At 41.8% G+C, this 27,353-nt stretch overlaps 1 protein-coding gene across 4 annotated transcripts in view; it reads left to right on the forward strand.

The window, feature by feature from the left end:
- The window catches only part of l3mbtl3 (L3MBTL histone methyl-lysine binding protein 3), a 154,231-nt gene extending 145,882 nt beyond the window's left edge, over positions 1-8,349 (forward strand). For all 4 annotated transcript variants that reach the window (XM_063034672.1, XM_063034690.1, XM_063034699.1 and 1 more), the window contains one exon: positions 5,634-8,349. In XM_063034672.1, coding sequence (XP_062890742.1) covers positions 5,634-5,777 — 144 coding nt within the window. In that variant the 3' untranslated portion in view covers positions 5,778-8,349. The remainder of the gene's footprint in view (positions 1-5,633) is intronic.
- Positions 8,350-27,353: the final 19,004 nt, after the last annotated feature.

Consider the following 27,353-nt stretch of genomic DNA (forward strand, 5'->3'; position numbering starts at 1 on the left):
GTAATAATGGAGTGGCCACACTAATTCATATGTTTTGGACATGTCTGAGCCTTGAAAAATTCTGGAAAGATGTATTTCAAACTTTCTCTGTACTCTTCAATGTTAGTTTTAAGCCCAATCCTTTGACTGCCATGTTTGGTATTGTCGAGGATAGCGCAACAAAACTGAAGCCATCTAATTTGCGGGTATTGGCCTTTATGTCTCTTATGGCCAGGAGAGTGATCTTAATCAAGTGAAGGGGGCCGCCCCGCCCACTCATGTTCAATGGCTATCTGATGTTATGTTGTGCCTTGATCTAGAGAAGATTCGTTGTTCGATTTCTGATTCTAAACATGATTTTCTAATGTTATGGGGACCCTTTCTGAGTTATTTTCATAATCTTTGAACTGTTATTAAAGTATGGATCTGAGCCATTATTATTATAATATTATATGGTAAGGTTTTTCTTTTTTTTCCTTCTCTTTTCTTTACCAACCAGCTCATTTTGGGAGTGGAGGTAGATTTTTTTTAATAAAATACAATTATCTTATATTATTTAATTTCGTAATCCAATTTTTTTCTACATGATTGATCTGGAATATGGGATACTGTGATCATATTACTGTGATTTAAATGTAATGCAATTCGTATTACTTATTTGTATCCTTATGAATTTTGTATTTGTATTTATGCAATTTATATAATAATAAAAATATTGAAAGAGAAATGATCTGGCAAGTGTGAACTGAGACAGGCTGTTTTCTGGCAAAACTGTACTCAGTAGTTGGGAGGCCTTCAAAAATGAAATTTTGAGAGTATGAAGTTTGTATGTGCCTTTCAGAATAAAAGGCAAGGATAACTGATTTAGGGAACCTTTGTTTTCGAGCAATATGGAAGCCCTGGCTAAGAAAATAAAAAGGAGGTCCAAAGCAGGTATCAGTGGGTAGGGACAAATGAGATACTTGAGGAGTATAAGAAATACTAGCGAATACTTAAGAAATCAGGAGGGCTGAAGGAGAGCATGAGATTGCTCTAACAAACAAGATGAAGGAGAGTCCTAAGGGATTGTACAGATATGTTAAGAGCAAAAGGATTGTAAGGGATGAAATCAGCCCTCTGGAAGATCAGAATGGTAATCTATGTATGGAGACAAAAGAGATGGGGGAGATCTTATGTAGATTTTTTTTTGCATCAGTATTTACTTAGGAGATGGACATAGAATCTATTGAAGTGATGCTAACCAGCAGCGAATTCATGGACACTATACAGATGACAGAGGAGGAAGTGTTTGCTGTCTTGAGGCTCTGGGGATTTGTCTCCCCTAACTTGCCTAACAATCTGTTCCCTTGGGACCCCATGGGAGGCAAGTGCAGGAATTGAAGGGGTCCTAGCTGAGATGTTTAAATCATCCTTGGTGACAGTGAGATTCTGGCGAATTAGAGGATAGCTAATGTTGTTCTGCTGTTTAAGAAAGGCTCTTAAATAGACCAGGAAATCATAGGCCTGCGAACCTGACATCGTTAGTGGGAAAGTTATTGGCAGGTATTCTAAGGGTCTGGATACAAGATTATAAGACATAGGAGCAGAATTAGGCCATTTGGCCCATCGACCCAATATATGAGTATTGAGATAGACATTGACTGATTAGGGATAGTCAGCATGGCTTTATGCATGATAGGTCATATCTAACTATTCTTATTGAGTTTTTCAAGAAGTTTCCAGGAAAGCTGAAGGCAAGTCTACATGGACTTCAACGAGTTATTCGTCAAGATCCTGTGTGGTTGGTCAAGAAAGTTCAGTTGCGTGGCAACTGATTAAAAAAAGACTGAAAGAGTTCAAAGAAAATTTACAAGGATGTTGCTGGGTCTGGAGGGCCTGAGTTATAAGGAAAGATTAAATAGGTTAGGACTTTATTCTGTAGAATGTAGAAGACTGAGGGGATATTTGATTTGAAAGAGGTTAGGTAGGGTAAATACAAGCAGGTTTTTTCCACTGAGGGTGGGTGAGACTACAATTAGAGGTCATGAGTTACTGGTGAAAGGTAAAACGTTGAGGTAGTAAATTGGATTAGACATTGGCTTTGCAGGAAAAGCCAGTGTGTGAGAGTGGATGATTGTCTCTCTGACTAGAGGCCTGTGACTACTGGAGTGCCGCAGGGCTTGGTACTATGTCTGTTGTTGTCTGTTATCTGTATCAACGTTCTGAATGATAATGTGTTCAAATGGATAAGCAAATTTGCAGATGACACCAAGATTGGGGATGTAGTGTACAGTGAGGAAGGCTATCAAGACTTGCAGTGGTATCTAGACCAGATGGAATAATGGGCTGAAAAATGGCAGCTGGATTCTAATGCAGACAAGTGTTGCATTGTGGGAGGACCAATCTGGGTAGGTCTTACACAGTGAACGGTAGGGCACTGAGGAATGTGGTAGAACAAAGGGATCTGGGAATACAGGTCCATAATTCATTGAAAGTGGTGTCACAGGTAGAAAGGCTCATAAAAAAAGCTGCTGGCGCCACTGGCCCTCATGGATTAAAGTACTGCGTACAGGAGTTTAGGTGAAATATTCAAGTTGTGTAAGGTGTAAGTGAAGCCTAATTTGGAGTATTGTGTGCAGTTTTGATCACCTACCTACAGAAAAGATGTAAATAAGATTGAAAGAGTTCAAAGAAAATTTATAAGGATGTTATTGGGTCTGGAGGACCTGAGTTGTAAGGAAAGATCAAATACAGTAGCTTTGGACTTTATTTCCTAGAACGTAGAAGATTGAGGGGAGATTTGATAGAGGTATACAAAATTATGAGGGATTTAGATAGGATAAATGCAAGCAGGGTTTACAGTGGGTGGGTGAGACAGCAACTAGATGTCAGAATCAGAATCAGGGTTCCACTGTGGGTGGGTGAGACAGCAACTAGAGGTCAGAATCAGAATCAGGTTTATTATCACCGGAATGTGACATGAAACTTGTTAACTTAGCAGCAGCAGTTCAATGCAATACATAATCTAGAAGAAAGAAAAAATAAATATAGTAATAACAAATCAATCAATTATAGTCTACGTATATTGAATATATTAAAAATCATGCAAAAACAGAAATAATATATATTAAAAAATTTGAGGTAGTGTTCAAAGATTCAATGTCCATTTAGGAATTGGATGGCAGAGGGGAAGAAGCTGTTCCTGAATCGCTGAGTGTGTGCCTCCTACCTGATGGTAACAGTGAGAAAAGGGATGCCCTGGGTGCTGGATAATGGACGCTGCCTTTCTGAGACACCGCTCCCTAAAGAAGTCCTGGGTACTTTGTAGGCTAGTGCCCAAGATGGAGTTGACTAGATTTACAACCTTCTGCAGCTTCTTTCGGTCCTGTGCAGTAGCCCCTCCATACCAGACAGTGATGCAGCCTGTCAGAATGCTTTCCACGGTACAACTATGGAAGTTTTTAAGTGTTGACATGCCAAATCTCTTCAAACTCCTCATAAAGTATAGCTGCTGCCTTGCCTTTTTTATAACTACATTGATATGTTGGGACCAGGTTAGATGCTCAAAGATTTTGACTCCCAGAAACTGGAAGCTGCTGACTCTCTCCACTTTTGATCCCTCCAAGGATTGGTATGTGTTCCTTCGTCTTACCCTCCTGAAGTCAACAATCAGCTCTTTCGTTTTACTGACGTTGAGTGCCAGGTTGTTGCTGTGGCACCACTCCACTAGTTGGCATATCTCACTCCTGTACGCCCTCTTGTCGCCACCTGAGATTCTACCAACAATGGTTGTATCGTCAGCAAATTTATAGATGGTATTTGAGCTATGCCCAGCCACACAGTTGATGGTGAAAATCAAATGTTTAAAGGGAACATGAGGGGATACTTCTTAACTCAGAGGGTGGTGAGAGTGTGGAATGAGCTGGCAATGTAAGTGGTGGATGTGATTTCAGTTTCAACGTTTTAAGAGAAGTTTGGTCAGGTGCATGGATAGTAGGGGTATGGAGGACTGTGGTGCTGGTGCAGGTCGATGGGAGTCGGCAGTTTAAATGGTTTGGCACGGACTAGATGGGCCAAAGGGCTTGTTTCTGTGTTATAGTTTCCTATGACTCCATGACTCTAGTTAAATATTAACTCTAAGTAAGCCTGTTGATATATGAAGGTTCAGTTTTTTTTGTCGATAGTAATTGAGCTAAATTTCACGTGCTGAGGTTTTCTAAGTAGAATCCAAACTCCCCCATCTGTTATTTATATTTTAATTGCATATGACCATTGCCACGTCATGAGTAGGAGCTCCTTACTCGATGTCATCCTGCAGGGAGGTGGACACTCTGGCCACTTTTTTAGTTTCAGGAGATACCTAATAAAGTGTGCAATGAGTGCACGTTCATGGTTTCTGTTGCTGTCGCCCATCCACTTCAAGCTTTAACTTGTACATTCACAGATGCCCTTCTGAACTGGTCTGGCCATCCTCCTCTGACCTTTTTCATTAACAAGGGATTTTTGCCCTCAGAACTGCTGCTCATCAGATATTTTTGTCTTTGTTTCTCGCACCATTCTCTGTAAATCTTACAGACTATTTTGCATGAAAGTCCCAAGAGATCAGCAGTTTCTGAGAGGCCCATCTCACCCCATCTAACACCAACAATCACTCCACAGTTAAAGGCACTTCGATCACATGTCATCTTCATTCTGATGTTTGGGCTGAACAACAACTGAACCTTTTGACCATGTCTGCATGATTTCCTGCCTTGTGGTGCTGTCACATGATTAGCTGATTAGATATTTGCATTAACAAGGTGTAAGGTACGCACTAAGAGTATTTTCCTTAAATATTTAACCGTTAAATGATAGGTTCATTTTAATTGCTATAAACAACCGGTGAAAATGAAATCAGTTCAGTCCCAGATTACTTTTCCCTTGGACATCACAGTAAATTGTTCATTCGTGTGCGGAGTGTTAAATTCAGTATATACTTACATTTATTCTGGATTAGAGTGAGATAGAGCTCAGATAGAGCAGATGCTTCCTGCCGTACTTATTGTTGGTCATGGATTAACAGATTGTTGGTTTATAGAGCATTTTATGATGTGCTACATTTCTATTCTCAGATGGGCCATGGGGGAGAAGTGCAAAGAAAGGGCTTGGTATTTGTCAGAGGGAAGGAGAAGCTGGAGAATGAGTATATTTTCCCAGCTGCAGCTGTTCTTTGACATCATGAGGAAATTAAACAGCAGGCCTTCCCAGTTTACTGGTGTATTGGCCCTGAAGATAAAGAAAATATGAAATGCAGAGAAGATGTTTTAAAAGAAAATAATTTTCCTTGTCCGTTTTTACGGCAAGTAATCTACATAAATGAGGTAGTGGAATTTAATAAATAGTCATAATAATGGAACATCAGACCTACAGCATTACAATTTGTTTCTGATATGGTAAGGAACAAATTTCAGGGCTATGATTTGTAAACTGCTTCATGCATGTGTCGATTGCAGACTATAATTTACAGGAAATTAAGGTTGATTTGTTAATACAAATTTATAAATATTGCAATAAATGATGATAAAAGGTTTGTTGCCTAGAGATCATTGTCTTAAATTACAGAGCTGTACATGATTAGTCACTAGTATTATTATATGCAACACTGAACCTATTTCATTGTTTTCCTTTGTCTTCAGCAAATTGATGGAGAAGCATTTCTACTACTGACTCAGACTGATATTGTGAAAATAATGAGCATTAAACTAGGACCAGCTCTGAAAATCTACAATTCGATCCTTATGTTTAAAACTGCAGAGGAAAATGGACAGAATGAGCTTTGAAACAACTGGAGGTACAGCATCACAGCTGTAGGTCATCTGTTTCTCAATTAAAACTCATCTTTAATTCAAAGCACAAGAACTCGATACTAGAATGGACTTCCAAAACAATACTACTGGAATTACTGTTGACTTGGCAGACTCGATCGGAGTGCTTGCATGTTCAGCAGTTCTAAAAATTGAGCTCATCTCCCATTCATTTCCTCAGGACTTAATTATGCAAATACCCGCCCAAGTAATTGACCTTTATATTGTATATTTAAATATGGCTGAAGGGTTTTTTTCAAGAACTGGACATTTAATGTATCAGACACTAAAATGGATTAGTTGTTAATTTTTTCCTCTCTTTGTTTTCAGTGGAATGGTTTGGTTTTGTTGGTTGTGTATAGAATTGTTTGATAAATTGCAGTGATATCTGATAATGTAACATTTCATTTTCCAAAATAATGAAATGTACATAAGGATATATATTTTCAAACTTTAGCATAGTTGGATTTAATTTAACTATTTGATTGTATGCATCTTAATTTAATATCCAAAAGTAAGCAGGAAGCTCTAATTGAGACACAGAATTGGCCTTCTCACTTTTTGTTAACATGTTCTTTGGTTTATTGAGTATTGTGTTAATGCTTGATACAATAACCATTTATGTAAATCACATAAATTAAAGGATGAATGAACTGCAGGTAAAGTCAAACTTTGTGACAAACTTGCATTAAAAAGCTGAGACAGGTCCTCTGCACATTGGACACTTACTGGACTAGAGCATCAGAAGGAAAAGTTAGCATATGCAGAGCAACATATTAATAATTTTCTGGTTGTTCATGAAAGTGACTAGAGAATTGGGATTGCTATCCCAATATTCCTCGTAAATTTCCCTCTTAAACAATGTAATTGATTCTACATATTCAACCAACAGGAACCATGCATTCCATATCCTGACAATCCTTTGTGAAGTTATCAATCCTGGATTTGTTTTTAAATGTGTTTTCTTTTTCAGATCAAAAGTAACTAACCTTGTTGTAATGTAAATTAAATTATAGTCATGAATTGAATATGTTGTGCAATAATAGTTTTGATTTGAACTAGACTGGTTGTTAATAATGGGAGGTTTGCTGCTGAACTTTGCAATACAAGAACAAATTATTGTTATTTAGTGTCTTTCACAAGGCACTTCATAGGGATATTGCCCTATTACAGTAACTCCAAGTCACAAGATATTCAGGCAGATTGCCAAAGCTAGTAATTTTTCAGAAGCTTCTTTAAAGGAAAAGTGATGAGGCAGGGTGGGCTAGTGCGTGAATTCCAGAGCTTATGTGCTGTTGAAGACACCATTACCAATTAAATTTTCAAATGATTGAGAGGGTTGTAGAGCAGGAGGAGATTAGAGGGATGTGTAAGCCAGGATGAGATTTTTCTTAAATGGAGACAATGTGTAACTAGAAGCAAGCGTGTGTCCACAAGCGCAGAGTTTGAAGTGTGCACAGAATTTGTATAGATGGTAGCATATGGGCAGCAGAATTTTCCGTATTCTGAAGTTTATACAGATCACAACAAGAGGTTAGCCAGGACCACACTAAAACCTAGAAGCGATAAAAGGTTAATTGATCCATGGGAAGGGGAGCAGAGTTGTGTAATCTCATAGAGGTGGACATGGGTGTTGTTAATGGTGACATGCACATGGTTAAGTGTGATACCAAGATGCAAACAGTCTGGTTCTGTTTCAGATAGATACCAGAGATTTAGATGCAAACAAGTGAGAAAGAAATTGAGTTTGCAGTAGTCACCAGCTATAATGCCTTTAGTCCTCATGATATTTAGCTAGAGATTTTCCCTTTATATGGTGCTACATATATGACAAGAATTTGTCCAAATAATTTGAAGAGGCGTTGGGTGTCATAGGGCTACATATTTGGGTTTTGCTTTTGAACCGCAAGAGACTGCAGATGCTGGAAATCTGAAATTTTAAAGAAAAGGGGAAATGGTAGAAATGCTTAGCAGGCAGCGCAGTATAGGTGGAGAGAGATACAAACTTAAGATTTCATGTTGATGATCTCCTTTCTGGTGAAAATTCATTAACCTAAAGCATTAATTCTGTTTCTTGATCAATAGATGCTGCCTGACCTGTTGAGTATTTCCAGCATTTTCTGCTTTCAGTTACAGAAGATTTTATAAATCACTTCAAAGCAGAAACAGTACTGTTTCAATTGCATCTTACTACTCTTTTATAAAAATCATATTCTTGTTCTTTTTGGTCTGAAAAATTTTTTTAAAAAGCCCATTTGATCAAGTATAAAACCACTTCCGTTTCTTTGAGATTAAGATTGACAGTCCACTCATCCTGATACAGATACTCCATTACTCTTTGAAGCCTAAAGATTTGCTGTGAGAAATAATCAATGCAAAAAAAAAATTGGCGACATTAGCTATCTCAATTGGTACCATTTAAGGCCTTTGCACTACAGCACAGTAGGTTTTAATGGCAGATAAATTACCTCAGAGCAGATTTCATTCATATTATCCTTTATCTTATGTGGGAAACTGTGTGCTATCCTTTTACTGAAACAAATAAATAATATTTGAATGTTAAAACAATTGTGTGTCTGATTGTACATTGGAAATGTTTTAAAACATGCTTTATACCCTGAATTTCCCAAAATTGTCAGAAAATTTGCACTTTTTAGGACAAATTTTTGGATGTTCATTAACATGAAGATACTGCTCCAGATTGCACAGATGAGTAGAAGCAGTGGTTATTGAGTACCATTAGCTGAAGGAGCAAATAGGTTTTAAAACAAATATCCCTTTGCAATGCTTTCTACTTCCACAGTGGCAGATCCCAGTCAGTTCAGATTGGCAACATCTCCACACTTACCATCAGCACAGGTGTACCACAGGGCTGTGTGCTCAGCCCCCTGCTCTACTCACTTTATAACTATGATTGTGTGGTTAAGTACAGCTCCATTGCTGTATTTGAGTTTGATGACAACACTTGCTGGGTGAATCAAAGGTGGTGGCGAATTGGCATATAGGAGGGAGATAGAAAATCTGGTTGGGTGTTGTCACAACAATAACAACCTTGCGTTCAACATCAAAAACCAAAAAGCTGATTCTTGACTACAGGAGGAAGAAGCCAGAAGTCCATGAGCCAGTCCTCATTAAGGCTACAGAGAAGGAGAGGGTCGATAGCTTTAAATTCCATGGTGTTAATGCTTCAAATGATCTTTTCTGGGATCAGCACCTATATGTCAACGCAAAGGAAGCACACCAGCACCACTACTTTCTTAGAAGTTTGTGTAGATTTGGCATGTCATTTTAGACTTTGACAAATTTCTATTGATACACAGTGGAGAGCGTCCTGCCTCATTGCATCACAGCCTGGTGTAGAAACGCCAATGGCTCGGAATGGAAAAAGCTACATAAAGTAATAGGTACAGTCCAGTCCATCACAGGCAATCTCTCCCCTCCGCTGAGTATATTTACGTGGAGCACTGCCACAAGAAAGCATTATCAAAGACTCTATGCACTTACCACTCTGTGCAAAAAGCTTACCCCTGATTTCCCATTACACTTTACTCCAATTGCCTTAAAAATATGTCCTCTAGTATTAACTATTGCCACCCTGGGGATAAATAAAGCACTGGCTGTCCACTCTGTGCCTCTTATTGTATACATCTCTAACAAGTCCCTTCTCATCCTCCTTTGCTCCAAAGAGCAAAACCCTAGCTTGCTTAACCTAACCTCATAAGACATGGTCTCCAATCCAGGCAGCATCTTGGTAAATCTCTCTAACCCTTCCATATACTCTCTATAATGAGGCAACAAGAACTGGACACAATACTGTATTCCAAATATGGTTAACCAGAGTTTTATAGAGTTACAACATTATCTCAAGGCTCTTGAACTGAATCCCCTGACTAACAAGGACAAGCACACCACTCTCTTCCTTAACCACCCTATCTACTTGCGCAGCAACTTTGAGGGATCTGTGGACTTGGAGACGAGCCCTCTGTTCCTCCACACTAAGAAGAACCTTGCCATTCACTTTGTACTCCGGCTTCAAGTTTGACCTTTCAAGCGAATCACTTCACACTTTTCCAGATTGAACTCCATCTGTCACTTCTCAGCCCAGACTTGCTTCCTGTTAATGTCCCGTTGTAACCTGTGACAGCCTTCTACACTGTCCTTACCACCACCATGTCATCTACAGATTTTCTAGCCTGCCCTTCCACTTCCTCAGGTATTTCATTTATAAAAATCACAAAGAGCAGTGGTCCCACAATGCATCTGTGTGTAACGCTACCAGTCACAGATTCCAGGCAGAATGCACTCCAACTACTGCTACTCTTTGCTTCTGTGGGAAAGCAACCTCTATCTACATAATCAAGTTTCCTTGGATTCCATGAAAGTATATTAATATCCACACTCAACCATTCTAGTCCCCAGCTGGCCTTCCTCATTCTATTCTCCATCAAGCTGAGTTCATCCAAAATGCTCTTGCTTTAGTACTATCACATTTGCCCATTGCCCTATGCCTGCTGAATGAGATTTACAGGAAGATGTTTCCTGCTCGGCATTGCTGCCTGCCTCACCTCCAACCGTGCCCTTATGTCAGCTACAGGGTCATCAGCCGGGGACTACCACTCATTGTTGTTTCACTCTCTTAGCCCTGGTACATCTCCTGGTGGCGAAGCAGTGACAGGGATATCTCCCTGCCTCCCCCTGCAGCCTCCATTGGGGTTCGTTGGTCCCCCAGTTTGTGTCCTTCCTCCTCAGCCACAGCCAAAAGCTGCCCTCTTCTGCCTCTTTGGCCAACTCTCTAGTGGCCCCCTGAGCCTCGCTCCAGTCATTACCATGTCACAGAATAACCTTGCCGTCAATGGCGCTGACAAAACCCTGGCATCCTACCTCCACAGGGTAGATGATGGTCCTCCAGCCAGCTTCCTTACACTCAGCTGACAGTCTGAGTACTTCAGTATGGAACATCGAACTCTACAGCACATTACAGGCCTTTCGGCCCATAGTGTTGTGCTAACCTACTCTAGAAACTACCTAGAATTGCCCTACTGCATAGCCCTCTCTTTTTCTAAGCTCCATGGACCTATCTATGAGTCTCATAAAAGACCCTATTGTGTCCGCCTCCTCCACTGTCTCTGGCAGTGCATTCTACACACCCAACACTCTCTGTGTAAAAACCTTACCATTGACACCCTCCTTGTACCTACTTCCAAGCACCTTAAAACTATGCCCCCCCCCCCCACCGTGTTAGCGTTTCAGCCCTGGGAAAGAGCCTCTGACTATCCACACGATCAATGCCTCTCATCATCTTATACAATTCTATCAGGTCACCTCTCATCCTCCATCGCCCCAAAGAGAAAAGGCTAAGTTCACTCAACCTATTCTCATAAGGCATGCTCTCCAAACCAGGCAACACCGTTGTAAATCTCCCCCGTACACTCTCTATAGTATCCAAAGTATCTTTACTGATCTCAATTTTAAAACTTACATCCATGTTTTCAATTCGCTCTCTGGTCTCGCCCAATTCTAGCTCATAACTTCTCAAACAAAATAACCTGGTAAAATATTGGTGTGAAGAGCATCTTTATTTTTGACCATTTTATCACTGGCAACTGCGTTTAGTTGTCAAGGCACCAAACTTGTGAAATTTCCTTTTTAAACCTGTCTCCTTATCACTCCCTGCTTTAAGGAAGGTTTTCTTAAAATCCACCTCTTCGACTCTGTTTTTCATCATCTGCCCGATCTTCCCTCAAAAGAAATAAAGTTTTACTCTTTGAACCCATACAAGTTATTGTTGGTTGACCCATGATGTTAAATTTATGATTCAACTATCAGCCAATTCAAGGTAAGGACGCTATTGATAAAATCATTGGATAATTCACAGAGTATTTCTGAGTTGGAAGAAAAGGGAATATATAGGTTGATCCTTAAGTTTTCAAAACAAGTTTGTAACAATTTAGGATTTGGGAGCATTGATTTTATAAGCAAGCAAGCCATCAGTGCAGGAATTGAGTGGACGAAGTGGTCCCGACCCTCCAAGCAGACCATTGCCTTTGTCAGAGCTGGGGAGCAGTCAATACCTGTCAAAAGAACATCTGCAGGCACTCTGGCCTCTGCAAGGGACTGGCAGCTGTTGGTGGACCTCGAACGGCAGCTAAAGTTCCCTAACCATATCGCAGCCACCACCCTGCGACCAGACATTGTCCTAGTGTCTGAGTCTACTAAGCAAGTGGTGCTGCTGGAGCTGACAGTCCCATGGGAAGATAGCCTGGAGGAGGCCTTTGAAAGGAAGCTCTCCAAGTACGCACGACTGGTCAGCAACTGTCAGCAGGCTGGATGGAGGGCGAGGTGTCTCCCAGTGGAGGTTGGTTGTAGGGGATTCGCAGCCCGTTCCGTAGTTTGAGCCTTCAGCAATTTGGGCATCGAGGGAGAGAGGAAGAGGAGAGCCATCCGCAGTACCACTGATGCGGCAGAGAGGGCCTCAAGATGGCTGTGGTTCAAAAGAGGGGAGCCATGGAGTCATAAGTAGCTAGCCATCTGTACACAAGCTGGGGTCTGATCAGCCCCAGCTGGGTCACCTGGAGAAGGTTGTATGATGTTGAAAGACCCGAAACACCCGAAACACCCAATGATTCCGGGAACATCACTGAAGATGCATCAGTAGATGTATGTACACAGGATTTGGGAGCATTGATTTTATAAGCAGGCAATGAAAGCAGTTTAATAGTCTGCAGCCATAATGCATACAAGACACACCTCATGACTTCAGCAACATCCTACTGAATACAGCAATTCGGAATCATGCAGCCACCAATTATCAATAGTTTCCTAAGGTTACTGCTACTGGTAGCCTGGCATTAATGACTGCTTTCTAAAATAAATGTCATTAACTCATTTTCATATTGATCTTTCTCATGGTAATTACCAAATATAATGCATCTTCCTTCAAAGTCCAAACAAAAGAGGCTAATGGTTTTGACCCAGTATGCATGGATACAGTCATCACCATGGAAACATGCCCTTCAGCCCAATTTGTCCATGCTGACAAAATGCCCATCCGAGCTAGTCCCATTTGCCAGGGGTTTGTCCATAACCTTCTAAACCTTTTCAATCTATGTACGTGCTGTAAAAGTTGCTTTTTTGCCTGCTTAATCACTTCCTCTGGCAGCCAATTCCACATACTTTCTATGTAAAAGGTTTGCCCTTCAGGTTCCTCTTGAACTGTCTCCCTCTTACCTTAAACTTGTTCCCTCTAGTTCTTTCCTATGCTCCAAGGACAAAAGTCCTGGTCTGTCCAACTGCTCCCTACATCTCAGCCCCATAAGTAGGGGACATGTTCAGCACAGCTTTGTGGGCTGAATGGCCTGTATTGTGCTGTAGGTTTTCTATGTTTCTATAGGTCTTGGCAACATCCATGTAAGTCGGTTTAATAACATCTTTCCTATAGCAGGCTGACCAAAAATAAACACAATATTTAAATAGTTGGATAGACATATTGCCAAAAATGGATTTCACCAAAATCAGTATCATCTCTGACCTCAACGGCTGCCAGTTGTTTCAACTATAAACCCCACATTTCCTGACAATGAGAGAGCACTACAGAGGGGTAAGTCATGAATGAATTGCAGTCACAAAGAATGGTCACAGGATGAGTATAATAACTGAACACAATTCAAAGTAAATGCTTCATCCTCATTCTGTTCAACTGGGTGATGAGAATGGAGATAAGATCTTCTTGCTTCCAAGTCAATAATCATTCCTCTTAACTTTTGCGTCAGCCACCATAGAGGGTGTATTTCTCCTTGGTCAGTTAACTCCTTGTGAACCATCACACGTGTGCATCACAGAAATTAAGACCTTAAGATATAGGAGCAGAATTAGGCCATTTGGCCCATCGAGTTTGCTCCGCTATTTCATCATGGCTGATCCATTTCCCTCTCAGCCCAAATCTCCTGCCTTCCCCTTGTATCCCTTCATGCCCTGACCAATCTAGAATCTATCAATTTCTGCCTTAAATATACAGAATGACTTGGCCTCCACAGCTGCCTGTAGCAACGAATTCCTCAGATTCACCACTCTCTGGCTAAAGGAACTCCTCCTCATCTCCATTCTAAAAGGGTGCACCTCAAATCTGAGGCTGTGTCCTCTGGTATTAGACACTCCCACCATAGGAAACATCCTCCTCACATCCTCTCTATCAAGGCCTATAACCATTCGATAGGTTTCAATTAGGTCACCCCTCATTCTTCTGAATTCCAGTGAATACAGACCCAGAGCCATCAAATTCTCTTCATATGACAAGTTGTTTAATCCTAGAATCACTTTCCCTATTTCCTCAAAACAACCTGCCCCTCCACCTATTCTCCTGCCATCTGCAAACTTTGCAACAAAGCCATCAATTCCGTCATCCAAATCATTGACATATTTTTATTGCTGGTTGCTTGCTGCCACTTCCCCGTGGGAGGGGGGAGCTGGGGAGGACTTTGGGGTTCTTACGTTTATCTGTCGTTCATTCTTTGGGGCACTTCTCTGTTTTCATGGATGTTTGCAAAGAAAAAACATTTCAGGATGTATATTGTATACATTTCTCTGACATTAAATTGAACCTTTCAACCTTTGATATAACGTATCAGTCCCAACACAGACCCCTGTGGAACACCACTAGTCACGGGCAGCCAATCAGAAAAGGCTCCTTTTATTCCCACTCTTTGCCTCCTGCCAACCAGCTACTGCTTTATCCATGCCAGAATCTTTCCTGTAATACCGTGGGCTCATAGCTTGTTTAGCAGCCTCACGTGTGGCACCTTGTCAAAGGCCTTCTGAAAATCCAAGTGCAAAACATCAACTAATTCTCTTTGTCTATCTTGTTTGTTATTTCTTCAAAGAATTCCAACAGATCTGTCAGGTAAGATTTTCTCTTGAGGAAACCTTGCTGACTATGGCCAATTTCATCATTTGCCTCTTAATGCCCTGAAACCACAACAATCAACTTTTAAAATCAACTTCAACATCTTCCCAACCACTGGGGTCAGACTAACTGGCCTATAAATTCCTTTCCTCTGCCTCTCTCCCTTCTTAAAGAGCAGAGTGACATTTGCAATTTTCCATTCTTCCGGAACCATTCCAGAATCTAGTGATTCTTGAAAGATTATTACTAAAGTCTCCACAATCTCTTCAGCCATCTCTTTCAGAACCTTGAGGTGTACACCATCTGGCCCAGGTGTCTTATCTTCCTTCAGACCTTCCAGTTTCCCAATAACTTTTACTCTAGTAATTGTAACTTCACACACTTCATGACCCCTGACACCTGGAACTTCCACCATACTGCTAGTGTCTTCCATGGTGAAGACTGATGCAAAATACTTATTCAGTTCATCCATCATTTCCTTGTCTCCATTATTACCTCTCCAGCATTGTTTCCCAGTGGTTCACTATCCACTCTCACTCTCTTTTACACTTTATGTATCTGAAGAAACTTTTGGTGTCCTCTTTAATATTATTGGCTTGCTTACTTTTGTATTCCATCTTTACCCTCTTACTGACTTTTTAGTTGCTTTCTGTTGGTTTTTAAAAGCTTCTCACCTCTAATATCCCACTAATTTTTGCTCTATTATATGCTCTCTCTTTGGTTTTTTCTGACTTTGACTTCTCTTGTCATCCACAGTTGTGTCACCTTTCCTTCAGAATACTTCTTCCTCTTTGCAATGTATATATCCTGTACCTTCCAAATTGCTTCCAGAAAATCTATCTATTGCTGCTTTGCCATCATCCCTGCCAGTGTTCCTTTGCAATAAGTGGCAGCTATATAGGACCCTGGTCAGACCCCACTTGGAGTACTGTGCTCATTTCTGGTCACCTCACTATAGGAAGGGCATGGAAACCATAGAAAGGGTGCAGAGGAGATTTACAAGGATGTTGCCTGGATTGGGGAGCATGCCTTATGAGAATAGGTTGAGTGAACTTGGCCCTTTCTCCTTGGAGCGACGGAGGATGAGAGGTGACCTGATAGAAGTGTACAAGATAATGAGAGGCATTGATCGTGTGGATAGTCAGAGGCTTTACCCCAGGGCTGAAATGGCTAACATGAGAGGGCATAGTTTTAAGGTGCTTGGAAGTAGGTACAGAGGAGATGTCAGGGCTAAGTTTTTTACGCAGAGAGTGGGGAGTGTGTGGAATGGGCTGCCAGCGACGGTGGTGGAGGCGGAAACAATAGAGTCTTTTAAGAGTCTCCTGGTTGGCTACATGGAGCTTAGAAAAATAGAGGGCTATGGGTAAAGCCTAGGTAATTCTAAGGTAGGGACATGTTCGGCACAGTTTTGTGAGCCGAAGGGCCTGTATTGTGCTGTATGTTTTCTATGTTTCTATGTTTCTAATCAATTCTGGCCAGCTCCACTCTCATGCCCCTGTAATTCCCTTTACTCCACTGTAATACTGATACATCTGACTTCAGCTTTTCCTTCTGAAATTTCAGGGAGAATTTGATCATATTATGATCACTTTCCCTTAAGGGTTCTTTTACCTTAAGCTCTCTAATCAATTCCAGTTCATTCCACAACACCCAGTCCAGAATAACTGATCCCTAGTGTGCTCAACCACGAGATGCTCTAAAAAGCCATCTTGTAGGCATTCTAGAAAATTCCCTTCTTGGAATCCCACACCAACCTGATTTTCCCAATTTACCTGCATATTGAAATCCCCCATGACTATTGTAACATTGCCCTTTTGACATGCACTTTCTATTTCCCATTGTAACTTGTAGACCACATCCTCACTACTGTTTGGGGGTCTGTATACAACTCCCATAAGGGTCTTTTTATTCTTGCAGTTCCTCAGCTCTATCCACTAAGATTCAACACCTACTGACTCTATGTCACCTCTTTCTAATGATTTAGTTTAATTTTTCACCAAAAGAGCAACGCCACCCCCCTCTGCCCTCCTGCCTATCCTTTTGATACAATGTGTATCCTAGGCCATTAAGCTCCTAGCTGTAATCTTCTTTCAGCCTTAATTCAGTGATGCCTACAACTTTGTATATGCCAATCTGTCACTGTGCCACAAGTTCATTTACCTTATTCCTTATACTACATGCATTCAAATATAACGCCTTTAGTCCTGTATTCACTATTTTTGGTTTTGTCCACCTTTTACGTTACAACTCATCCCGTTGACTGCAGTGTTGCCTTATCATCAGCCTCTGCTTGCATGCAGTCTCACTACACATTGTGTGTTTGTAACCCAACTATCTCATCTTCCGCACTATCACTCCAGTCCCCACTGCCCTGTCAAATTATGCTAAATCCACCCAAACAACTCTAGCCAATCTGCCCACAGGGATATTGGACCTCTCGGGTTCAGGTGTAACCTGTCTCTTTAGTATAAGTCGTACCTTCCCCAGAAGAGTTCCCAATGATCCATAAATCTGAACCCCTGTCCCCCGCACCATTTACTCAGCCACACATTTACCTGCCCAATCATCCTATTCTAACCCTCACTGGCACATGGCACAGGCAGCAATCCAGAGATTATTACCCTGGTGGTCCTGTTTCTCAGCTTTCTTCTTACCTCCCTAAGATCTCTCTTTAGGACCTCCTCACCTTATCTACCTATGCCATTGGTACGAATATGTACCAAGACTTCTGGCTGCTCACCCTTGCCTTTGAGAATGCCCTGGACATGAACCAAGACATCCCTGATTCTGGGAGCAGAGAGGCAACATACCATCCGAGTGTCTCTATCGCTCCCACAGTACCTCGTTTCTGTTCCTCTGACTAAGGAATCTCCTATCAACACTGCAGTCCTCTTCACCCCCCGACTCTTCTTAGCCACAGCACCAGCTCAGTGCCAGAGACCCGCTCGCTGTGGCTCCCCATGATAGTTTGTCCCCCTCAATTGCATCTGAAGTTATATACTTACTACTGAGGGGAACGGCCACAGGTGTACTCTGCACTGGCTGTGTTTCTCCCCTGTGAAAACCAACCTGTAAAATCTAAATGATATTCATTCAACATGGACTAAATTAACAATTCTTCCTGAGTGGTTTAAAGCCAACTCATGGAATTGCTGGATTAGAATTATTCAGAATAAAATGGAGAAAGTAAAGAAGACCGTAAGATGTAGGAGCAGAATTAGGCCATTCATTCAAGTCTGTTCTGCAGACAGAAGAGTCAACAACTTGAAAGAGAAAAGTCATGTCAAGCCTTGGTAGTTATAACCATATCATTTCCCCCCTGCTGTCCACAGTCTTTGTTCATATTTCAAAGTTTTCATATTTGCCTCTTCTTGTCATTTAATTATGTAACTAGTATCAGAGCTGTCAAATTGTTAATAAACGAAGCACTCTGAATATAAACATCAATTGTCATCGTTGTGGCTATCCCTCGAGGTCGAGGATGATGGTCTCTGTTCCGTTGATCTATTTATGGGCTCTCAAGTGGCTTATGAGTCCAACCTTGGCTTTGAAAGTTCTTCCGCATTCAGGACAGGTAGTTCCAGATGGCAGATCGGGCTTTGGTTGTTGCTGCCTCTCTTTCCATTTTCTTCTCTTTTCTTTTCTTCTAATTCTACACATCTGTTGGCTACAAAAGTTGCTGTTTCTTCTCGGATGATGGCTTGCCAGAGTTTCCTGTCCTTGGCATTGGTTTCCCAATTGTTGATGTCATGTTACATATCTTCACGTTGGCTTTTAAGACGTCTTTGAATCTCTTCTGTTGTCCGCCTCTTTTACGTTTGCCTTCTTTAAGCTGGGAGTAGAAGATTTGTTTCGGCAGACATTCGTCCTTCATCTGAGCAACATGACCACTCCATCTTAGTTGGTTCTTGATGATGTAGGCTTCAATACTTGTTCTCCATGGATTGTCACTTGTCGCGGTGGAGAAGCTTGTGTGGTCCTGTGATCCCGAGAGTGATGCCGTCTGGATCTATGCTCCTGGTAGGGTCACCCATGGTGGTAAGATCGAGGGTGAGGTCCCCGACAAAGAACAATCCAACCAAGATCTCAACGGTGGAACATGCGGGCGAAGTTACTTCGAACTCAATGGCTGGGAAGGCGAATGAAGGCTGCAACAAGTTCATCAGCTCCAATCGTCGTGGTTTCCATGCCATTGGAATCAGTTGGTTGAGTTGTGAAGTATCGTGTGCTTCTTGGAGTGCAACATCAAGTACACGTTAAACAAATACACGCACAGGCATCTTTGCTCTGTGGGCCACTTCTTCAAGTCTTTTGGCGATCGGGGGAGGGTGACGGGAGCAGGCAATGTGATGGCTGGAAGCTCCTGGTCAAGAACCGGCAGGAAAGCGGTGAATACTTGATTCAGTTGCTCAACTTTTGGACAGAAGCAGGAAAGTTGTTCGGTAGCAGTGTTCACGACCGAGCAGCCCTATTTAGGATCCACTCTGCTCACCCTGAACTGGGAAGGGGCTAGAAAAGGTGTCCTAAAAATAGTCTGCTTCACCCCATCCCGTCTGGAAAGCCGCGTCCAGCAGGATCACCATCATGCGGTTGAAAAACATCGAGAAGTGAAACTATGAAATTTGGAACCTGGAATATATGAACTCTGATGGATAACCCAAACTCAGAATGACCAGAGAGGAGAACTGCCTTTGTTGCCCAGGAACTCCAAAAATTCAACTTTGACATTGTTGCTCTGAGTGAGGCCCACAGAGCTGGAGAAGGGCAACTAAAGGAAGAGCAAGGTCAATACACCTTTTTCTGGAAAGGACTTGATCCTGAACAACCGAGGATCCATGGAATAGGTTTTGCCATCCGAAACAGCCCACTTCAGAAGTTGACAGAGCAACCACTGGGAATCAACAAACGTCTTATGACTCTGCAAATCCAGCTTGTCAAGAACCAACACGCCACCATCATCAGTGCCTATGCTCCAACTCTGGATGCTGAAGATGAAGTAAAGATGAACTTCTACGCCGAACTTGACCGCGTCCTTTCCTCTGTTCCCAACGACGACAAGATCATTCTCCTGGGAGACTTCAATGCCAGAGTCAGGAAAGATCATTGGCTCTGGACTGGAATAATAGGCAAGGAGGGAGTTGGCAAGGTCAAAGCCAATGGAATACTCCTCACCAAATGTGCTGAACACAAGCTGGTGATTACAAACACCCTATTTCGCCAGAAAAACAGGCACAAAGTCTCCTGACAGCATCCACGCTCCAAACACTAACACCTCATCAACTACATCATCATATGATCTCGGGACCAACAAGATGCACTGATAACAAGAGCTGTTACTGGTACCAACGAGTGCTGGACAGACCATCGACTCATCTCATCCACCATGAGAATGAAGATTCGGCCCAAAAGGAAACACCAAAATCAGAACACTATTAAGAAATTCAATGTTGACATCCTTCAAGACATCAGCCATGTACAGAAGCTCCAACAAAATCCTCAAGAACAACTGCCTCAACAAATCCCACCATCTGTAGAAGAACACTGGAATCAACTGAAGAACGCTATCATCACCTCCTGCAAAGAAACAATTGGGTTCAAGACGATAAAGCATCAAGATTGGTTCGATGATAATGACAAACTATTCCAACAACTCATCGACGAAAACAGAAAAGCTTTCATCACCTTATAAAATGACCAACAATCGGCTACCAGAAGGAAACGCTATCAAGAATGCAAGGCTGCAGTCCAGAAGAGCACCTGTAACCTGAAAAACCAATGGTGGAGGAAGAAAGCTCAGGAAATCCAACAACTAGCAGACGCCAACGACACTCGAGGCTTTTTCAACGCAAGTAAAGCTATTTTTGGCCCATCCACTCACGGTCAAGCCCCCCTTAAAAGCAAAGATGGTTCAACCATCCTGAAGAGCAATGCTGACATCAATCCTAGATGGACGGAGCACTTTGAAGATCTTCTAAATCAAACGGTCTCATTTGGCAGGAATGTGATTAACAACATTCCAAAACAGCACGTTGACGACTCCCTAAGCAAAATACCAACACTTGAAGAAGTCAAGGAAGCCATCAAAACCTTGAAAAACAACAAGGCCGCTGGACTCGATGGAATACCAGCCGAGGTCTACAAAATTGGAGGTAACCCGCTTCATTACCAACTGCATCAACTTCTCGTCAAGATCTACATAAATGAAGACATACCAGCAGATTTTAGAGACTCAGCAATTGTTACCATCTACAAAAGGAAAGGTGATTGATCCGAATGCGGAAACTATCGTGGAATTTCCCTGTTAGCAACAGCAGGAAAGATCCTCACCCGCATCATGAACAACCAGCTCAAGCCTTTAGCTGAGAAAATCCTTCCGGAGACACAAGCCGGTTTTAGACCATCACGTGGAGCAATCGACATGATCTTCACAATGCGACAACGACAAGAAAAATGTCGTGAACAACTTCAACCTTTGTACATGGCATTCATCGACCTCACCAAAGCCTTTGACTCGGTATCAAGGGAACTCCTATGGGATGTCCTATCCACCTATGGAGGCTCTGAAAAGTACATTCGAATCCTGAGACTCCTCCACGGTGGTATGCTTGCTACAGTCATGGTCAGCAACAGTAACTGTGAGCATTTTCAAATTAGATCAGAAGTAAAACAGGGATGCGTGATTGCCCCAACTTTGTTCACCATCTTCATTGCGATAATCAACCACATCATCAAGGACGACCTACCCCCAGGAATCGAAATTGTTTACAGAACAGATGGCAGACTTTTCAATCTTGCCCATCTCAAGTCCAAAAACAAGGCATCCACGAGTTCCGTCATCAAGTTCCAATACGCAGATGACAACAGTGTTGTAGCTCTCTTAGAAAGCCACCTACAACAGATTCTGACGGCCTTCAACCATGCAAACACGAAACTTGGACTTCCCATCAATTCCAAGAAGACTCAGATCATCTACCAACCGTCACCAACTGAGACAAATCAGATAGAACCATCAATTCGACTTGGCAAAACAACCCTGGAAAACGTGGACCACTTTCCGTATCTTGGAAGTCACCTCTCCTCCAATGTGGACCTTAATGACGAGATACAACATCATCTTAAATGCGCTGGAATAGCTTTTGGACATCTCCGAACAAGAGACTTTCATGATCGTGACATCCGAACAGACACCAAAATGTTAGTGTACAAAGCAGTGGTAATCCCAGCGCTCCTGTATGCAACAGAAACCTGGACAACATACCGACGACATCTGAAGAAACTTGAAAAGTTCCATGAATGTTGTCTTTCAAACATCTTAAATATCAGCCGGGAAGATAGAAGAACCAACGTCAGCATGCTAAATGAAACATCAGTAACAGATTTAGGAGTTGCTGCTAATGTACTATAATGGTAAAAAGCTTGTGACAGTTATGTTGTTTGAAAGAAATGAGCATGCAAAACAATCTACAATAATTATGCAGATTTTTACTTTAAATCCTTAATTGAAAATTTCTATTAGCATCATCAAAGGGACGTGCAGGAATGGCAAAGTACAGGCTGAACCAGACGCTGCATCCTGCTAACTTCATGAATGCAATTCCGTGCAATAATACTAAGTCCTGGGAAGCAGATCATACTTTCGAAGTATAGACCTAAAGCACTCTTACTGGTGCACCACAGGGAAATTATTATTTAAGAAGTGTAGCTATGGCCTTTTCCAATGATGGCATAATTTTAACAGAAAGTTCTAGGAACACTTTGATCTGAATCATTAACTCCTTCTCTACCAGTGATACAGCCTGGCCTCTGTGTAGTTCTACTTCCCACTCTGGCCTATTACTTTTTCTCACCTGCCTATCACTTCCCCTGGACTCCTCCTTTCCCTTTCTCCTATGGTCCACCCTCGCCTCTTATCAGATTCCTTCCTCTCCAGCCCTTTATCTCTCCTATCCACCTGGCTTCACCGATCACCTTCTAGTTATACTCCTTCCTCTCCCCACCTTTTTATTCTGGTGTCTTCCCGCTTCCTTTCCAGTCCTGAGAAAGGCTCTCGGCCTGAAACATCGACTATTTATTCATTTCAATAGATGCTGCCTGGCCTGCTGACATTGTCCAGCATTTTGTGTGTGATGCTCGGAGTATTTTCTAGTTTTATTTTAGATTTCAAACATCTACAGTGTTTTCTTTTTCATGAACAGTTGTGTGTTGTGTTTTGTTGTGTTCCATAATGTCCTGCTGAGCGTTATAGGCATGCTCTGTTTGCACCAGAAGGTGTGGCAACACAGCTGTCCCTAGCACACCCTCAGTTGGTTGCTAAAGCAAACAATGCATTTTACTCAGTGTTTCAATGTACACTTGATAAATAAACTTGAATCTTCAATCTGTGACATTATTACATTCCAATTCCTTTGTCACAATCTTTTGAATACAACAATATTTATATTAATTCAAGTTTTTTTTACAGAAAGGCCATCATATATCGCCCTAAGCTTACTGCCTTTGAGAAGTTTGGATGATGGCTGCATTACAGCCTCGTATGGGAACACCAAAGACTTTGCGTGGAAAATCCTACAAAAGGAAATGGATTCGACCCAGTACATCACAGGTAAAACTCTCCCAATCATTGAGCACATCTACATGAAACGTTGCTGTAGAAAAGCAACATCTATCATCAAAGATCTTCTCCATCCAGGCCGTGATCTTTTCTCTCTGTTGCCATCAAGTAGAAAGTACAGGAGCCACAGGACGCCCCAGCAGCAGGTTCAAGAACAATTACTACCCCTCAACCATCAGGCTCTTGAACAATAGGTGGATGTTGTATACTTGGATTTCCAGAAGGTGTTCGATAAGGCATCGCGCAAGAGACTGATAAATAAGATACGGATGCATGGAGTCAGAGGAAGTGTATTGCAATGGATAGTGGATTGGTTAACCAATAGAAAGCAGAGAGTTGGTATAAATGGGTGTTTCTCCGGTTGGCAGTCAGTAGTGAGTGGGGTGCCGCAGGGGTCGGTGCTGGGCCCGCAGCTGTTTACCATTTAGTTTGATGATTTGGAAGAGGGGACGGAGTGTAGCATAGCAAAATTTGCTGATGACACTAAACTGAGTGGAAAAGTAAATTGGACAGAGGATGTGGAGAGTCTGCAGAGGGTTATAGATAGGTTAAGTGAGTGGGCCAAGGTCTGGCAGATAGAATACAATGTTGGCAAATGCGAGATCATCCACTTTGGAAGGAATAATCGAAGAGCAGATTATTGTTTAAATGGTGAAAGATTGCAGCATGCTGTTGTGCAGAGGGACTTGGGAGTGCTTGTGCATGAATTGCAAAAAGTTGGCTTGCAGGTACAACAGGTTATTAAGAAGGCAAACGGAATGTTGGCCGTCATTGCTAGAGGGATTCAATTCAACAGCAGGGAGGTCATGCTGCAACTATACAGGGTACTGGTGAGGCCACACCTGGAGTACTGTGTGCAGTTCTGGTCTCCATACTTGAGGAAGGATATACTGGCTTTGGAGGCCGTGCAGAGGAGGTTCACCAGGTTGATTCCAGAGATGAAGGGGTTAACCTATGAGGAGAGATTGACTCGCCTGGGACTACACTCTCTGGAGTTCAGAAGAATGAGAGGGGATCTTTTAGAAACATACAAAATTTTGAAAGGGACAGATAAGATAGAAGTAGGAAAGTTGTTTCCATTGGTGGGTGAGATTAGAACTGGGGGACATTGCCTCAAGATTTGGGGAGAAGATTTAGGACGGAGATGAGGAGAAACTGTTTTTCCCAGAGAGTGGTGAATCTGTGGAAATCTCTGCCCAGGGAAGCAGTTGAGGCTTCTTCAGGAAATATATTTAAGAAACAGTTGGATAGATTTTTACATAGCAGGGGAATTAAGGGTTATCGGGAAAAGGCAGGTAGATGGAGCTGAGTTTACGGACGGATCAGCCATGATCTTATTGAATGGCGGGGCAGGTCCGATGGGCCAGATGGCCTACTCCTGTTCCTATTTCTTATGTTCTTATGTTCTTAATAGAGGATAACTACACTCATTTAAGGACTCTTTTATCTTGTTATTTCATGCTCGTTATTTATTGCTATTTATTTATATCTGCATTTGCACAATTTACAGTTCCTGATGCTTACAGTTCCTGTTCAATAGATTTGCTAAGTATGCCCACAGAAAAAGAATCTCAGGTTTGTATGTGGTGACATGTATGTACTCCGATAATAAATATTACTTTGAACTCTGAACCTTTGAATTTTGAGATGCCGGAGTTGTCTCTCCAGAGTCTATGCATTAAAGGTTTTCTCCCAATGCCTTTTGAAAGAGAGCTCCAGGATATCGTCTAGCTCATCTTTTCCTAGTATGCCTTACAGTAAATAAGCTAGTTAAGTGTGTTCAGTTTTCTGCTCCTACCCATCATGATTAAAAAGAACAACCCAATACGAGTTCTAAGAATATGAGAGACATGGATAGATAATGGGAGTGAGCTACTCCAGGCCATATTAGCTTTCCACAGCATGTTAATATTCCAATGTTCTGGGGCATAGAGTGTAGAAAGCACTTATCAGTAGAGGACTACCTTGTCTTTAGTCCTTCATCAATTATGTGAAGAGGAGATGGTAATAAAAATTTCATTTCCAATCTCTATTATACTGTCAAGAAACGATGAGTGGAAGGTAGTAATTGCTTACAGTATGTACTCCTTCTTTTTCCACATCCATTCCCTTTGACCATTATAGCAGGTTCTTTAGTCACAGACTCCATCCCGCTATTATTAGGTTGATTAGTAAAGGTGTCAGCCATGATGGAAAGGTGGAGCAGATTTTATGGGCTGAATGGCCTTATTCCATTCTTATGCCTTATGGTCTTATAGTTTTATCCCACTGGAAAGGTACATTTGATCCACCTTAGGTTTAACTGGAGCTGCACATTCTAGTCCCATCTTCCCCATTTCTTTCCTTAGCATTCCTTAGATGCTGACTGTAATTTTGAGGACAGAGAATGGGCTAAACAGAATGAATTATATGTAGTATGATAAGCAACAGATATTTAACTGTTCTCCATGTTGAAAATCGATGTCCCACACAGATGAAACAGTTAGTGGAGTAGAAAAAAACATGATCAATTAATGAAAAATGATTAATTGCAAAAGATTGCAAGAAGGGGATATAGCGAGGAGTATTGGGATGCTCTCGGCCTCTACTTTATCATAAACTTTTCTTCATTCCCGTTGCTGCTCCTCCTTGCAACTTAAAGTTTGTTTTTTTTCAATTCTAGTAAGAAGCCTGAAGACCTGTTTCTTTCTTTGCAATATTGTCTTGGTTATATGCTGCAGGATCTATGCTCCTCTTTCAGGGGGTATCCCTACACTTGCCACTAAAATATGACTTCCATCATGGGCCCATCACAAGCAGGTTCTAATAAATGGTTGCAGTGGAACGATGCGAAGATACTATGGATTCTTCTACTGATCATTATGATTCAAGCAGAGCTCGTACTGTTAGAGCTTGACATGATTCCAGGGATTACTATTCTATTTATATCTTGCTCCTTCAAAGATTTACATTTGTTGAGCATTGTGTTAGCCAGTTTCCTTGTTTTGAATGCACGAAGCAAAGCAATAGTTGGGTAACCCGAAAATTTGCAAAAACAAAATAGAGTAGGTAAGTGGTTGTGAATAAATGTGCTTTAGGTATGGAAAATGAGACTCCAGGAGAAACAATGTAAGGGGATTGAAGGATTTCATCAAATATTCAGTAGAAAATAAAAGTATTTCTTCATTTAAAATTAAAGCTGGAACCACAACTGAAATAAAATTCTGGGGATATTAAATATGTACTAATTTCTGACATGTGGCTGGACCTGAGACTCCTGTGAGGAACTTCTGCCACAGTGTTCAAGGGCTGGGATGACTGTTCCCTAGCAACCATAGCCATGTCCTTCTATGCAAGTGACTTCAATCAATCGTATGCTTTCCCTTGCTCATTAATGCTCATTAATTTCACTTATTGCAAATTAACTTAAGTTTTGTAGGTGGCCATTAGGGATGATTTTTTTTATATTTCAAAATATACTTTATTCAAAAATAAATATATACAATAAACCATTCAATAACTTTTCATCCTTTACATACGTTTCCATTATACTCAGTACATATCCATATTTATAGCCACCCACGTGGCATTCCAGTAGTTCAGCTTACCATATCATTGTTGAGGGGTATACTCCCCGCCCACCGACCCCTCCCACTCCCACGGGTGGAGAAACCTATACTGTGGTCCTTCCCCACCGGGCCCTTGAGGTGGTTGCACCGAGTTTCAGTGCGTCCCTCAGCACGTACTCCTGCAGCCGAGAATGTGCCAGTCGGCAGCATTCTCCCACGGACATCTCCATGTGCTGGTAGATCATCAAGTTTCAGGCCGACCGAAGAGCGGCTTTCACCGAGTTGATGATCTGCCAGCAGCACCGGATGTTGGTCTCCGTGTGCGTCCCTGGGAACAAATATGGACATGCACGCAAAATAATTGGGGCGAATTCTGAAACAGGGCATTTCTGCTGCCCTATGTGATTAGCTCCTCCTTAAGGATTGCCTTTCCAGGTACAAATTTAGTTTTGTCCAGGAGGGCCAGGAGGAGGGACTGTTAGGCATTTTTAGGG

This window comes from Mobula hypostoma, chromosome 2 (assembly GCF_963921235.1).
Source record: "Mobula hypostoma chromosome 2, sMobHyp1.1, whole genome shotgun sequence".
In the NCBI taxonomy this organism is placed as follows: Eukaryota; Metazoa; Chordata; class Chondrichthyes; order Myliobatiformes; family Myliobatidae; genus Mobula; species Mobula hypostoma.